The sequence below is a fragment of the Carcharodon carcharias genome (assembly GCF_017639515.1).
Source record: "Carcharodon carcharias isolate sCarCar2 chromosome 38 unlocalized genomic scaffold, sCarCar2.pri SUPER_38_unloc_2, whole genome shotgun sequence".
In the NCBI taxonomy this organism is placed as follows: domain Eukaryota; kingdom Metazoa; phylum Chordata; class Chondrichthyes; order Lamniformes; family Lamnidae; genus Carcharodon; species Carcharodon carcharias.
In genome coordinates this window covers 555,595-571,352 of record NW_024470786.1, presented here as the reverse complement: position 1 = coordinate 571,352, position 15,758 = coordinate 555,595, and the positions used below count along the sequence as shown (strand labels likewise).

General features: G+C 58.1%; 1 protein-coding gene across 2 annotated transcripts in view; it reads left to right on the top strand.

Annotated features, from left to right (window-relative positions):
• The window catches only part of LOC121274783 (arylamine N-acetyltransferase, pineal gland isozyme NAT-10-like), a 9,395-nt gene extending 3,104 nt beyond the window's left edge, over positions 1–6,291 (top strand). For both annotated transcript variants that reach the window (XM_041182133.1, XM_041182134.1), the window contains exon 2: positions 5,390–6,291. In XM_041182133.1, coding sequence (XP_041038067.1) covers positions 5,390–6,217 — 828 coding nt within the window. In that variant the 3' untranslated portion in view covers positions 6,218–6,291. The remainder of the gene's footprint in view (positions 1–5,389) is intronic.
• Positions 6,292–15,758: the final 9,467 nt, after the last annotated feature.

Below are 15,758 nucleotides of genomic sequence, written 5' to 3'. Positions count from 1 at the left end.
CTCAGTACTGACCCTCCGACAGTGCAGAGCTCCCTCAATACTGACCCTCCGACAGTGCGGCACTCCCTCAGTACTGACCCTCCGACAGTGCAGAGCTCCCTCAATACTGACCCTCCGACAGTGCGGCTCTCCCTCAGCACTGACCGTCCGATAGGCACGTGCTCCCTCAGTACTGACCCTCCGACAGTGCGGCTCTCCCTCAGTACTGACCCTCCGACAGTGCGGCACTCCCTCAGTACTGACCCTCCGACAGTGCAGCTGTCCCTCAGCACTGACCCTCCGGCAGTGCGCACTCCCTCAGCACTGACCCTCCGACAGTGCGGCTCTCCCTCAGCACTAACCCTCCGACAGTGCGGCTCTCCCTCAGTACTGACCCTCCGACAGTGCGGTGCTCCCCCAGTACTAACCCCTCGACAGTGCAGCTCTCCCTCAGCACTGACCCTCCGACAGTGCACACTCCCTCAGCACTGACCCTCCGACAGTGCGTCTCTCCCTCAGTACTGACCCTCCGACAGTGCGGCTCTCCCTCAGTACTGACCCTATGACAGTACGGCGCTCCCTCAGTACTGACCCTTCAACAGTGCGGCGCTTCCTCAGTACTGACCCTCCGACAGTGCGGCGCTTCCTCAGTACTGACCCTCCGACAGTGTGGTGCTCCCTCAGTACTGACCCACCGACAGTGCGGCTCTCCCTCAGCACTGATCCTCCGACTGTGCAGCTCTCCCTCAACACTGACACTCCGACAGTCACGTGCTCCCTCAGTCTGTCTAAGGAGCCTTGGTGAGTTGCTGCAGTGCATCTTGTAGATGGTACACACACTGCTGCTACTGTGCGTCGGTGGTGGAGGGAGTGAATGTTTGTGGATTGGGTGCCGATCAAGCGGGGCTGCTTTGTCCTGGATGGTGTCGAGCTTCTTGAGTGTTGTGGGAGCTGCACTCATCCAGGCAAGTGGGGAGTGTCCCATCACACTCCTGACTGGTGCCTTGTAGATGGTGGACAGGCTTTGGGGAGTCAGGAGGTGAGTTACTCTCCGCAGGATTCCCAGCCTCTGACCTGCTCTTATAGCCACAGTGTTTATATGGCTGGTCCAGTTCAGTTTCTGGTCAATGGTAACCCCCAGGATGTTGATAGTGGGGGATTCAATGATGGCGATGCCATTGAATGTCAAGGGGTAATGGTTAGATTCTCTCTTGTTGGAGCTGGTCATTGCCTGGCACTTGTGTGGTGTGAATGTTACTCACCACTTGTCAGCCCAACCTGGATATTGTCCAGGTCCTGCTGCATTTGGACAGGGACTGCTTCAGTATCTGAGGAGTCACAAATGGTGCTGAACATTGTACACCTATGAGCCCTTTGGCAGGTTTCGTCAATATATCCGAATTGCTTATAACCCGGAGTTTATCGATATAAAGGCTTGGGGCGGGGGTCCGTCACTATAAGAAAGTCACTGATAAACCCGGTGGGGGGAACTGGGGAGAACCATCTTTACCCAGAGAGCGGGGAGAATGTGGGACTCGCTCCCACGGGGAGTGGGTGAGGTGAAAGGTGTCGAGAGGTTTAAGGTGCGGGTTGGGGTGGGGTGTGGGGGAAGCTGGATAAACACGTGAAGGAGGAAAGCGTACCGATGATCAGAGGGACCTTGGTGTGCATGTCCACCGGTCCCTTAAGGCAGTGGGACAGGTAGACAAGGTGGTTAAGAAGGCATATGGGATACTTGTCTTTATTAGCCGAGACATAGAATATAAGAGCAGGGAAGTGGTGCTGGAGGTATATAAAACACTGGTTAGGCCACAGCTAGAGTATTGTGTGCAGTTCTGGAATCCGCATGATAGGAAGGATGTGATTGCACTAGAGAGAGAGCAGAGGAGATTTACCAGGATGTTACCTGGGCTGGAGAGTTGTAGATATGAGGAGAGATTGGATAGACTGGGGTTATTTTCCCTGGAGCAGAGGAGATTGAGGGGGGACATGATTGAGGTGTGTAAAATTATGAGGGGCACAGATACGGTAGACAGGAAGGAACTTTTCCCCTTGGTGGAGGGATCAATAACCAGGGGGCACAGATTGAAGGTAAGGGGCAGGAGGTTTAGAGGGGATGTGAGGGAGAATTTGTTCACCCAGAGGGTGGTGGGAATCTGGAACTCACTGCCTGAAAGGGTGGGAGAGGCAGAAACCCTCATTACATTTAAGGAGTATTTGGATGAGCACTTGCGAAGCCTTGGCATACAAGGCTATGGGCCTAGTGCTGGGAAATGGGGTTAGAATACTCAGGTACTTGTGTGACTGGTGCAGACTCGATGGGCTGAAGGGCCTTTTTCTGTGCTGTAGACCTCTATGACGGTTTGACTATGAGTCAAGGGGGATTTCGATGGGGGGAGGTGGGCGTGTGGCGGGGGAGGTGGGGATGTGGGGGGGGAGGTGGGGATGTGGGGGGGGGAGGTGGGGATGTGGTGGGGGGAGGTGGGGATGTTGGGGGGAGGTGGGGATGTGGGGGGGAGGTGGGGATGTAGGGGGGAGGTAGGGGGGAGGTGGGGATGTGGGGGGGATGTGGGGATGTTGGGGGGGGATGTGGGGGGGGGATGTGGGGGGGGAGGTGGGGATGTGGGGGGGAATGTGGGGATGTTGGGGGCGGATGTGTGGGGGGAGGTGGGGATGTGGTGGGGGGAGGTGGGGATATGGGGGGCGTGGGGAGGGGGAGGTGGGGATGTGGGGGGGGGAGGTGGGGATATGGGGGGCGTGGGGAGGGGGAGGTGGGGATGTGGGGGATGTGGGGGGGGAGGTGGGGATGTGGGGGGGGGAGGTGGGGATGTGGGGGGAGGGGGGATGTGGGGGGGGAGGTGGGGATGTGGGGGGGGGAGGTGGGGATGTGGGGATGTGGGGGGGGGAGGTGGGGATGTGGGGGGGGGAGGTGGGGATGTGGGGGGGGGGAGGTGGGGATGTGGGGGGGGGGAGGTGGGGATGTGGGGAGGGGGAGGTGGGGATGTGGGGAGGGGGAGGTGGGGATGTGGGGGGGGGAGGTGGGGATGTGGGGATGTGGGGGGCGTGGGGGGGGGGAGGTGGGGATGTGGGGGGGGAGGTGGGGATGTGGGGGGCGTGGGGAGGGGGAGGTGGGGATGTGGGGGGGGGAGGTGGGGATGTGGGGGGCAGTGGGGGGGGAGGTGGGGATGTGGGGGGGGAGGTGGGGATGTGGGGAGGGGGAGGTGGGGATGTGGGGGGGGAGGTGGGGATGTGGGGAGGGGGAGGTTGGATGTGGGGGGGGGAGGTGGGGATGTGGGGGGGGAGGTGGGGATGTGGGGGGGGGGAGGTGGGGATGTGGGGGGGGAGGTGGGGATGTGGGGGGGGAGGTGGGGATGTGGGGGGGGAGGTGGGGATGTGGGGGGCGTGGGGAGGGGGAGGTGGGGATGTGGGGAGGGGGAGGTGGGGATGTGGGGGTGGGGATGTGGGGGCGTGGGGAGGGGGAGGTGGGGATGTGGGAGGGGGAGGTGGGGATGTGGGGGGCGTGGGGAGGGGGAGGTGGGGATGTGGGGAGGGGGGAGGTGGGGATGTGGTGGGGGGAGGTGGGGATGTGGGGGGGGGAGGTGGGGATGTGGGGGGCGTGGGGAGGGGGAGGTGGGGATGTGGGGAGGGGGAGGTGGGGATGTGGGGGTGGGGATGTGGGGGGCGTGGGGAGGGGGAGGTGGGGATGTGGGGAGGGGGAGGTGGGGATGTGGGGGGCGTGGGGAGGGGGAGGTGGGGATGTGGGGGGGGGAGGTGGGGATGTGGGGGGCGTGGGGAGGGGGAGGTGGGGATGTGGGGGGGGAGGTGGGGATGTGGGGGGCGTGGGGAGGGGGAGGTGGGGATGTGGGGGGGGGAGGTGGGGATGTGGGGGGGGAGGTGGGGATGTGGGGGGGGGAGGTGGGGATGTGGGGGGCGTGGGGAGGGGGAGGTGGGGATGTGGGGGGCGTGGGGAGTGGGAGGTGGGGATGTGGGGGGGGGGAGGTGGGATGTGGGGGGGGGGGGAGGTGGGGATGTGGGGGGCGTGGGGAGGGGGGAGGTGGGGATGTGGGGGGGGGAGGTGGGGATGTGGGGGGGGGAGGTGGGGATGTGGGGGGGGGAGGTGGGGATGTGGGGGGGGAGGTGGGGATGTGGGGGGGGGGAGGTGGGGATATGGGGGGCGTGGGGAGTGGGAGGTGGGGATGTGGGGGGGGGGAGGTGGGGATGTGGGGGGCGTGGGGAGGGGGAGGTGGGGATGTGGGGGGGGGGAGGTGGGGATGTGGGGGGCGTGGGGAGGGGGAGGTGGGGATGTGGTGGGGGGAGGTGGGGATATGGGGGGCGTGGGGAGGGGGAGGTGGGGATGTGGGGGGCGTGGGGAGGGGGAGGTGGGGATGTGGGGGGGGGAGGTGGGGATGTGGGGGGGGGAGGTGGGGATGTGGGGGGCGTGGGGAGGGGGAGGTGGGGATATGGGGGGCGTGGGGAGTGGGAGGTGGGGATGTGGGGGGGGGAGGTGGGGATGTGGGGGGCGTGGGGAGTGGGACGAGGCTGGTGTGGGCCAGCGGAGGGGGTGGGCGTGGTGGGGTGGGGGAGGGTTTGGGAACAGGCCGGAAAGTTGAATTGTTTCCAAAACAAAAACAGAATTACCTGGAAAAACTCAGCAGGTCTGGCAGCATCGGCGGAGAAGAAAAGAGTTGACGTTTCGAGTCCTCATGACCCTTCGACAGAACTGAGTGAATATTGGGAGAGGGGTGAAATATAAGCTGGTTTAAGGTGGGGGGAGAGAAGTGGGGGGCTGGTGTGGTTGTAGGGCCAAGCAAGCAGTGGCAGGAGGAGATAACCAAACCATGTCGCAGACAGAGGAACAAAGAGGTGTTGAAGGTGGTGATATTATCTAAACGAATGTGCTAATTAAGAATGGATGGCAGGACACTCAAGGTACAGCTCCAGTGGGGGTGGGGTGGAAAGACTAACAGGGCATAAAAGGAATAGATTTAAAAATAATGGGAAATAGGTGGGAAAAGAAAAATCTATATAAATTATTGGAAAAAACAAAAGGAAGGGGGAAGAAACAGAAAGGGGGTGGGGATGGAGGAGGGTGTTCAAGATCTAAAGTTGTTGAATTCAATGTTCAGTCCGGAAGGCTGTAAAGTGCCTAGTCGGAAGATGAGGTGCTGTTCCTCCAGTTTGCGTTGGGCTTCACTGGAACAATGCAGCAAGCCAAGGACAGACATGTGGGCTAGAGACCCCCCTCTCCTATATTCCCTCAGTTCTGTGGCAGGGTCACGAGGACTCGAGACGTTAACTGTGCCCCTCTTACGCCGGTGCTGAGTTTCTCCCGGCTATTTCTGTTCCCCGTTTTGGATTTGCGGCGTCGGCAGGTTTTTTTTAACTGTTAAAATTGAAGTGTCTGTGACAGGGAATGGAGGTGGGTAAATACCTGGCCCGGATCGGCTACCGGGGCCCGACGGAACCCACCCTGGAGAACCTGATGGCCATTCACCACTGCCACCTCCTGAGCGTGCCCTTCGGCAGCTTGGCCATCCACTGCGGGGAGGGGATTGTGCCGGAGCTGCCTCGACTGTACCGCAAGATCGTGGAGGAGCGGCGAGGGGGTTTCTGCTACGAGCTGAACAGCCTCTTCGCCTGGCTGCTGGAGGAGCTGGGCTACCCCCTCCGACTCCTGTCCGGCCAGGTCCGCAGCCCCATCACCGGCCGCTTTGGGCCCCCCTTCGACCACCTGCTGATCCTGGCCCAGCCGGGCGGGCGGAGCTGGCTGTGCGATGTGGGTTTCGGCCGAGCTTTCCGCACCCCTCTGCCCCTGGAGGCCGGCAGGCCCCAGGCCCAGGAGAACGGGGTCTTCGAGCTGGGGCTAGAGGCGGGAGCCTGGCACCTGCGGCGCCGGCAGCTGGGGGGCCAGGGCGCCGGGGACACGCTCTACAGGTTCACGCTGGAGGGGCGCCGGCGGGAGGACTTCGGCCCCATGTGCGAGTACCACCAGCGCTCGCCCAGCTCCGTCTTCGCCTGCAAGGCCTTCTGCTCCCTGCAGCTCCCCCAGGGCATGGTCACCTACATGGGCCGCAGGCTGATCGAGACCGAGTACTCGGCCGGCGGGGAGAGACAAGTCACCACCCGGCTGACGGAGGAGCAGATCCCCCTGGTCCTGAGGGAGCGCTTCGGGATTGTGCTGAGGAACACCCTGGTCCCCAGAGACGAGGATGTCACGCCTCCTCCGGACGAATACTGAGGAGAACCCGGAGTTGGCGGCGGTGTGGTGGGGGGGGGGCGTGCAGAGCGGGCAGGGGGAGTACTGCTCCTGAGAATGAATGATTAAAAATGAATGGAACGAGTATCGGACGCAGGTTTGTCATTCCTTCTCTCTCTCTCTCTCACTCGGTCCCGCGCTGCACTGCCCTTTATCCCCACCGGGGGCGGGAGGGATTGGCGCACTGGGAGCTGCACTGGGAGATGAGGGCGCCCGGGGTTAAGGCACTGGGAGCTGCACTGGGAAACTAGGTCACCCAGCGTTAATGCACTGGGAACTGCACTGGGAAACTAGATCATCCAGGGTTAATGCACTGGGAGCTGCACTGGGAAACGAGGTTCTCCACAGTTAATGCACTGGGAGCTGCACTGGGAAATGAGGTTGCCCAGTGTTAATGCACTGGGAGCTGCACTGGGAAACTGGGTCACTCAGCATTAATGCACTGGGAAATGAGGGAGCCCAGCGTTAATGCACTGGGAGCTGCACTGGGAAACTAGGGCACCCAGTGTTAATGCACTGGGAAACTAGGTCGCCCAGTGTTAATGCACTGGGAGCTGCAATGGAAAACTAGGTCATCCAGGGTTAATGCACTGGGAGCTGCAATGGGAAACTAGGTCATCCAGGGTTAATGCACTGGGAGCTGTACTGGGAAACGAGGTTGCCCAGTGTTAATGCACTGGGAGCTGCACTGGAAAATGAGGGAGCCCAGCATTAATTCACTGGGAGCTGCACTAGGAAATGAGGTCATCCAGGGTTAATGCACTGGGAAAGTAGGTCACCCAGTGTTAACGCACTGGGAAACTAGGTCGCCCAGTGTTAATGCACTGGGAGCTGCACTGGAAAACAAGGTCGTCCAGGGTTAATGCACTGGGAGCTGCAATGGGAAACTAGGTCATCCAGGGTTAATGCACTGGGAGCTGCACTGGGAAACTGGGTTGCTCAGCATTAATGCACTGGGAAACGAGGTCGCCCAGCGTTAATTCACTGGGAGCTGGACTGGAAAACTAGATCTCCTAATGTTAATGCACTGGGAGCTGCATTGGGAAATGAGGGAGCCCAGCATTAATGCACAGTGTATCTAATGCACTGTGACATCTACACTGTCCTTTTCCCATCTGGGACCGGGTGTCACTGTGCGTTAGTTACACTGCATCCAGAACAGTTGTCTGTGCAGTAAGTGGCACCGGCCATTCAGCCCCTCTTATCACGTCCATAATTCTGTAGCGTATCTTGTTCATGCTCGCTGGCCACATCCTGGGTGGAGCCCCCTACTGTCTGCCCTAGAGTGGTGTGGCGCACGAGTCTGCGGACTACATTGTTGGGGGTTGGCGTTGGCTGTGGGGTTGGGGTGGGTGGCTGCGTGGGGGATCATTTCTTCATGGGGTGTGGGAGCCTTGTGCATTTGCAGTAACTCGCTCTCCCCCAGTCCGCTGACGGGTTGAACGCTCTCCCGCTGGCCCCTTCTGTGAGCCCTGATGCCTCTTTCTCTGTTGGGCTAGTCACCCTTGCTGTGCCGGGGACCCTGCAGGAGGAGCTAGTGCAGTCCATGAAGCGGACGGCCTGCAGAGAGCTGTACCAGGAAGAGACCTCCCCACCACCCGGCAAGCAGGAAACGACAGAGGATATGCTCTGAGTCGGTGTGTGGGGAGCCAAGGGCGATGTCTGTGAGGTGGACCAGTGCCTGGCCAGAGGTGGCTCACCTGCATTCATAACACCGGCTCCCACAACACTCAAGAAGCTCGACACCGTCCGGGACAAAGCAGCCCCGCTTGATCGGCACCCCCATCCACAAACATTCACTCCCCCCACCACCGACGCACAGTAGCAGCAGCTTGTGTACCATCTACAAGATGCACTGCAGAAACTCACCAAGGCTCCTTCGACAGCGCCGCCCAAACCCACGACCTCTACCATCTAGAAGGACAAGGGCAGCAGACACATGGGGAACACCAGCACCTGGAAGTTCCTCTCCGAGCCCCTCGCCATCCCGACTTGGGAATATATCGGCCGTTCCTTCACTGTCGCTGGGTCCAAATCCTGGAACTCCCTCCCTAACAGCGCTGTGGGTGTACCTACACCACACGGACAAAATCCTGGAACTCCCTCCCTAACAGCGCTGTGGGTGTACCTACACCACAGGGACTGCAGCAGCTTACCTCCACCTTCTCAAGGGGCAATTTGGGAGGGGCATTAAATGCTGGCCTAGCCAGCGATGCCCACATTCCATGAATGAATTTTAAACAATGGAGCCCAATACCCTCCACGCTTCACTAACTGCTCTCTCATCCTGCCCTGCCAAATGTCAAAGATAAAATTTCAGAACACCCCATATCCCTCTGTCTCTGAACGCTCTTTAAAGTTGTGTCATGTAGCCCATAATGCCTCTCCCTATTCCTTCTGTCAAAATGCATCAGCTCATACCCCTCTCTACAAAATTCCATCTGCCACTTTTCTGCCCATTCTGCCCTCCTATCTACGTCCTGTTTCCATCGATATCTATCGTCCTCACTGGTTGCCATGACTTCAAATCTTGTTTCAGCGACAAGTTTTGGAATGTCACCGTATTCCTGATGTCAGTAATTGGGGGAACAGCACTGTCTACATGCTCCAATCTGACAAACAGCCCTTTACTCCAAGAGCACTTGTGCTGGATCATCGGCTGAGGGAGGGCGGTAAACGAGAATCAGAAGGAGCCATTTTCTTGCCCATGTTTGACCTGATGTCATGAGTCAATATTGAGGACTCCAATGGAAACTCCCTCCCACCTGCAGAGCACTGAGTCACTGCCGGTGGGACAGGGACATACCCAGGGATGGTGATGGACACGTCTGGGACAATGGCTCTGAGACATGACTCTGTGAAAATGATTATGCTGGAGCTACAGGACCTGAATGTGGCCCTGCCATTGTCTGACCTCCCCCTTCCCTCCCTGTCAATGTGGAGACACACCGATCCGAGTGAGAAATGAGACACGGACAAGAGGCGGTGACCAACGCAGCCAGTTTTATTCACATGATCCAGGAACCAGTGGGTCAGGGGGCACGGGCCCTACACAGTCCGTGGAGCCTCTAGACGGTGCTGGAGTCACAGGCCTTGCTGACCTAAACGTGATTCCTCCTTTTATGATACACTTCACCACGCAGCATTCATACACCCAATAGCACTTGTGGCGTGTCAAACCCTCGTTTCTGCAGCACTGTCCCCATTGACAGGTGCCCCCTTTAATTCTGTCACATGCAGAGACAACACCTGAAATGCAGAAAGGAATCCGCTGTTGATGTCACCAGTAAGGACCCTCGACTCTCGCTCAAACATTTATTATGTGTCACCCTAAATGTTGAAGTTCCCCTTTCACTGCCACATCCTGATATTGCACTATCATCAGTTTGGTCTGTGAGGCCTAGACAAAGGACATGGAGAACAGGACTACTCACAGCGTTCGATGGGTGGACTAACCAAGTGATATGGAGAGCAGAACTGTGCACAGTGCTCCAAGTGTGGTCCAACTGAGGGATATGGAGACCAGAACTGTGCACAGTGCTCCGAGTGTTCTCTAACTGAGGGATATGGAGGCCACAACTGTGCAATATGCTCCGAGTGTGGTCCAACTGAGGGATTTGGAACCATAACTGTGCAATGTGCTTCAAGTGTGGCCAGGCCAATGGATATGGAGACCAGAACAGTGCACAATGTTCCGAGTGTGGTCTATCCGTGGGATTTGGAGACCAGAACTGTGCACAGTTCTCCGAGTGTGGTCTATCCTTTGTAGGGCGTATCACTCACTTCTCCCAATAAGGCCATGATCCTTCTCTGGTGTGACTGAGCTCAAACACAGGTACTGCCTCGACTCTCGCCTTCTAGAGAACTTAGTTCCTCTCCCACCAGACCCCTCACATCTTAATTGCTGCCTCAGTTGGTACCTCCAACCTTGGAAATTCTGTTCTCTATTACCTCATTCCCACAAGCCTCTATCCAACCCCTCTTCCCAGGGGTCCTGTCTTCGTTTATCCCTCACTGCCGTCTATCTGCATGGACTGGATGGGCCGAATGGCTTCCTGAGCCGTGATGACTCTATGAACCTCCCTTTAATGGGTCTTCAATTGTCTCCCAGTGATGGGTATTAGCTGGAGACTAAACTACTCTCCTGTATCCAGGAGTGGGATGAAAGGTTGGAGATGTCTGGAATGCAATGTGTGGATAAAGAGTTCCATGTCGGCCATCAGAGTTGAAGCACAAATCAGTCACTATGAGCAGTTTACCGGCCTGTTAAATATTTCCCTGGAACACGGAACTGAGCGGACACCAGGTGCCATCCTGTCTGACAGCCTTGAACAAGGTGTGAGGGTCTGACAGGAATGAATCAGCACAGGATAGGGTCCAGCAGCTCACTGCCCGTCTGTGTGGACAATACACAGGCTTTAATCTTCTAAATACCCTCAGCAGCCCCTCCAGGGCTCTCACATCCCCCCTCATGTGTGGTGATCAGAGCTGAATGTATTAATCTAGCTGCAGCCTAACCAGGGCTTTATAACTGTTCAGAGTATCTTCCCCTGATTTTGTCCCCAATACCTGTATTTTTGAGTATCAGGTAATGACCACCTGCAACAAGGGAGAATCTAACCATCGTCCCTTGACATTCAATGGCATTACCATCGCTGAATCCCTCACTAACTTCATCCTGGGGGTTACCATTGACCAGAAACTGAACTGGACCAGCCATATAAATACTGTGGCTGCAAGAGCAGTTCAGAGGCTGGGAATCCAGAAATTCAACACGGTCACCCTGTTTCATGGGGACAGTGTAGAGAGGGCTTTATTCTGTATCTAACCCCGTGCTGTACCTGTCCTGGGAGTGTTTAATGGGGACGCTGTAGAGGGAGATTTACTCTGTATCTAACCCCGTGCTGTACCTGTCCTGGGAGTGTTTGATGGGGATGGTGCAGAGGGTGTGTTAAGCTCTATTTTAACACTCTGTCGTTACTCTCCTGGATGGGGAAAGAGTGGGATGGGAATGGTTGTAAATCTGATTCACATTCTCTGCTTGGTTCAGAGGGGGTCGCTGGCTGCCCACCCCAGCAACAGCAGCTGGGTGCAAGTGGGCTTGGTGAGCTTCGGGGAGAGTTGTGGGTACTGCCAGTGGCCTGGTATCTGGACAGAGATAAAAACAAAAAAACCTCGGATGCTGGAAATCCAAAACAAAAACAGAAATACCTGGAAAAACTCAGCAGGTCTGGCAGCATCGGCGGAGAAGAGTTGACGTTTCGAGTCCTCATGACCCTTCGACAGAACTTGAGATCGAGTCCAAGAAAGAGTTGAAATATAAGCTGGTTTAAGGTGTGTGTGTGGGGGACGGAGAGAGAGAGAGAGAGAGAAGTGGGGGGGGTGTGGTTGTAGGGACAAACAAGCAGTGATAGAAGCAGATCATCAAAAGATGTCAACAACAGAACAATAGAACACATAGATGTTGAAGTTGGTGATATTATCTAAACTAATGTGCTAATTAAGAATGGATGGTAGGGCACTCAAGGTATAGCTCTAGTGGGGGTGGGGAGAGCATAAAAGATTTTAAGATATTTAAAAATAATGGAAATAGGTGGGAAAAGAAAAATCTATATAACTTATTGGAAAAAAAGGAAGGGGGAAACAGAAAGGGGGTGGGGATGGGGGAGGGAGCTCACGACCTAAAGTTGTTGAATTCAATATTCAGTCCGGAAGGCTGTAAAGTGCCTAGTCAGAAGGTGAGGTGTTGTTCCTCCAGTTTGCGTTGGGCTTCACTGGAACAATGCAGCAGGCCAAGGACAGACATGTGGGCAAGAGAGCAGGGTGGAGTGTTAAAATGGCAAGCGACAGGGAGGTTTGGGTCATTCTTGCAGACAGACCGAAGGTGCTCTGCAAAGCGGTCGCCCAGTTTACGTTTGGTCTCTCCAATGTAGAGGAGACCACACTGGGAGCAACGAATGCAGTAGACTAAGTTGGGGGAAATGCAAGTGAAATGCTGCTTCACTTGAAAGGAGTGTTTGGGTCCTTGGACGGTGAGGAGAGAGGAAGTGAAGGGGCAGGTGTTACATCTTCTGCGGTTGCATGGGGAGGTGCTGTGGGAGGGGGTTGAGGAGTAGGGGGTGATGGAGGAGTGGACCAGGGTGTCCCGGAGGGAGCGATCCCTACAGAATGCAGATAGGGGGGGTGAAGGGAAGATGTGTTTGGTGGTGGCATCATGCTGGAGTTGGCGGAAATGGCGGCACCCACCCTCACGCCTTCTCCTCCCTTCCAGAAACATGATAGGGTCCCCCTTGTCACTTATCACCCCACCAGCCTCCGCATTCAAAGGATCATCCTCCGCCATTTCCGCCAACTCCAGCATGATGTGCACGGGCACCTGTTCACACACCCCCCCACCTCCCACATGGCGGATGGGCCGAAGACCCCCGACGGCTGCTAGGAAGAGGGGCACTCCAGCAGCGCTAGGCTGAACCTCCGACCCCTCTCAGGCTCCCTTGTATCCCTCCTGTTCCCCCTGGCTGTGCTGAGCCCAGTAATCACACCGGGCAAGGCCTTGGGGGCGTGCGGGTGCGGAGGCTGTATAAGCCGAGGTGGGGGGGGAGGTGAGGGGAGGCAGAGTGTGGGGCGGCCTGGGTAACAAGATCCCAAACCCTGGAATCTACTGGCCCGTTGGAATTCTCTAGCCCAGAAATTCAGCCCCACCCACGTTAAAAAGACATCTTTATCCTTTCAGGGGATATGGCCGTCGCTGGTGAGGCCTGAGTTTGTTTGCCCTTCCCTAATTGCCCCATGAGCCGAGAGGTTGGCCGGGGCCTTTTCTGAGGGGCATCTCCACGGCTGTGGGTATCTAGGAGTCCCACGTAGGTCAGACGGGGTAAAGAGGGCAGATTTACTCCCCCCCCACAAAAGGACGACAGTGAACCAGATGGGGATTTTGTTTTTTAAACCTGCCTTTCACCCCGACGATTGCATTAACTGTGTTTAAATTACGCCGGCTACCCCAGTGGCATTCCAGTCCCTGTTTCCACCCCTCCCCAGAGCTTTCCTCATGGATTACGAGCCCGGAAATGTTACCGCCACGCCACATTTGCCCCATGGCTCTCCTCGTGCGGATACGTAGATGGTACGGAGGGAGAATTTCTGCTCGGGGAGCGGGATCCCTCTCTCTGCACCCCTCTACGATGCAGCGAGTCACATCAGGAATCCCCAGTGCCTCGTGTAAGGGTACAAACTCACCCTGGTTTTCTGCTGCAGATGTAGGGGGTAGCGACACCGATATACTGGACACAGGCCAGGATGACATCCCTTCCCTGTGCTGTGTATGGAAATCTCTGTTCACGTCATATGCACCAATTAGAAATGAAATGATGCTGGTTGAGTGCTGCTTGCCGCTGTGCTCCCTTTGATTCGTGGAGGGATCAGCCACTGTTATACAGCCCATTCCCATGGAAACAATGGGTGCTGACCCTCCGACAGCACAGTGCTCCCTCAGCACTGCCTCCGAAAGTGTGGCACTCCCTCAGCATTGACCCTCCGACAGTGCCGATCTCCCTCAGCACTGACCCTCCGACAGCGCGGCGCTCCCTCAGCACTGACCCTCCGACAGTACGGTGCTCCCTCAGCACTGACCCTCCGACAGTACGGCGCTCCCTCACCACTGACCCTCCGACAGTACGGCGCTCCCTCACCACTGACCCTCCGACCGCAAAGTGCTCTCTCAGCACTGACCCTCCGACAGTGCGGCTCTCCCTAAGCACTGACCCTCTGACAGTGCGGCTCTCCCTCAGAACTGACCCTCCAACAGTGCGGCGCTCCCTCAGTACTGACCCTCCAACAGTGCGGCCCTCCCTCATCACTGACCCTCCGACAGTGCGGCGCTCCCTCAGCACTGACCCTCCGACAGCGCAGCGCTCCCGCAGCACTGATCCTCCGACAGCAGAGTGCTCCCTCAGCAATGACCCTCCGACAGCACAGTGCTCCCTCAGCACTGCCTCCGAAAGTGCAGCATTCCCTCAGCATTGACCCTCCGACAGCACGGCGCTCCCTCAGCACTGACCCTCCGACAGTGCGGCGCTCCCTCAGCACTGACCCTCCGACAGTGCGGCGCTCCCTCAGCACTGACCCTCCGACAGTGTGGCTCTCCCTCAGCACTGACCCTCCGACAGTGCTGCTCTCCCTAAGCACTGACCCTCCGACAGTGCGGCTCTCCCTCAGTACTGACCCTCCGACAGTGCGGCGCTCCCTCAGTACTGACCCTCCGACAGTGCGGCGCTCCCTCAGCACTGACCCTCCGACAGTGTGGCTCTCCCTCAGCACTGACCCTCCGACAGTGCTGCTCTCCCTAAGCACTGACCCTCCGACAGTGCGGCTCTCCCTCAGTACTGACCCTCCGACAGTGCGGCGCTCCCTCAGTACTGACCCACAGACGGTGCGGTGCTCCCTCAGTACTGACCCACAGACGGTGCGGTGCTCCCTCAGTACTGACCCACAGACGGTGCGGTGCTCCCTCAGCGCTGACCCTCCGACAGTGCGGCGCTCCTTCAGTACTGACCCTCCGACAGTGCGGCTCTCCCTCAGTACTGACCCTCCGACAGTGCAGCCCTCCCTCATCACTGACCCTCCGACAGTACGGCACTCCCTCAGCACCGACCCTCCGACAGTACGGCTCTCCCTCAGCACTGACCCTCCCACAGTGCAGCTCTCCCTCAGCACTGACCCTCCAAAAGTGCAGCGCTCCCTCAGTACTGACCCTCCGACAGTGCGGCCCTCCCTCATCACTGACCCTCCGACAGTACGGCTCTCCCTCAGCACCAACCCTCTGACAGTGCAGGTCTCCCTCAGCACTGACCCTCCGACAGTGCGGCGCTCCCTCAGCAATGACCCTCTGACAGTGCGGCTCTCCCTCAGTACTGACCCTCCGACAGTGTGGCTCTCCCTCAGCACTGACCCTCCGACAGTGCGGCTCTCCCTCAGCACTGACCCTCCGACAGTGCGGCTCTCCCTCAGCACTGACCCTCCAACAGTGCGGCTCTCCCTCAGCACTGACCCTCCGACAGTGCGGCTCTCCCTCAGTACTGACCCACAGACGGTGCGGTGCTCCCTCAGCGCTGACCCTCCGACAGTGCGGCGCTCCTTCAGTACTGACCCTCCGATAGTGCGGCTCTCCCTCAGTACTGACCCTCCGACAGTGCAGCCCTCCCTCATCACTGACCCTCCGACAGTACGGCTCTCCCTCAGCACCGACCCTCCGACAGTACGGCTCTCCCTCAGCACTGACCCTCCCACAGTGCAGCTCTCCCTCAGTACTGACCCTCCAAAAGTGCAGCGCTCCCTCAGTACTGACCCTCCGACAGTGCGGCGCTCCTTCAGTACTGACCCTCCGACAGTGCGGCCCTCCCTCATCACTGACCCTCCGACAGTACGGCTCTCCCTCAGCACCGACCCTCTGACAGTGCAGCTCTCCCTCAGCACTGACCCTCCGACAGTGCGGCGCTCCCTCAGCACTGACCCTCCGACAGTGCGG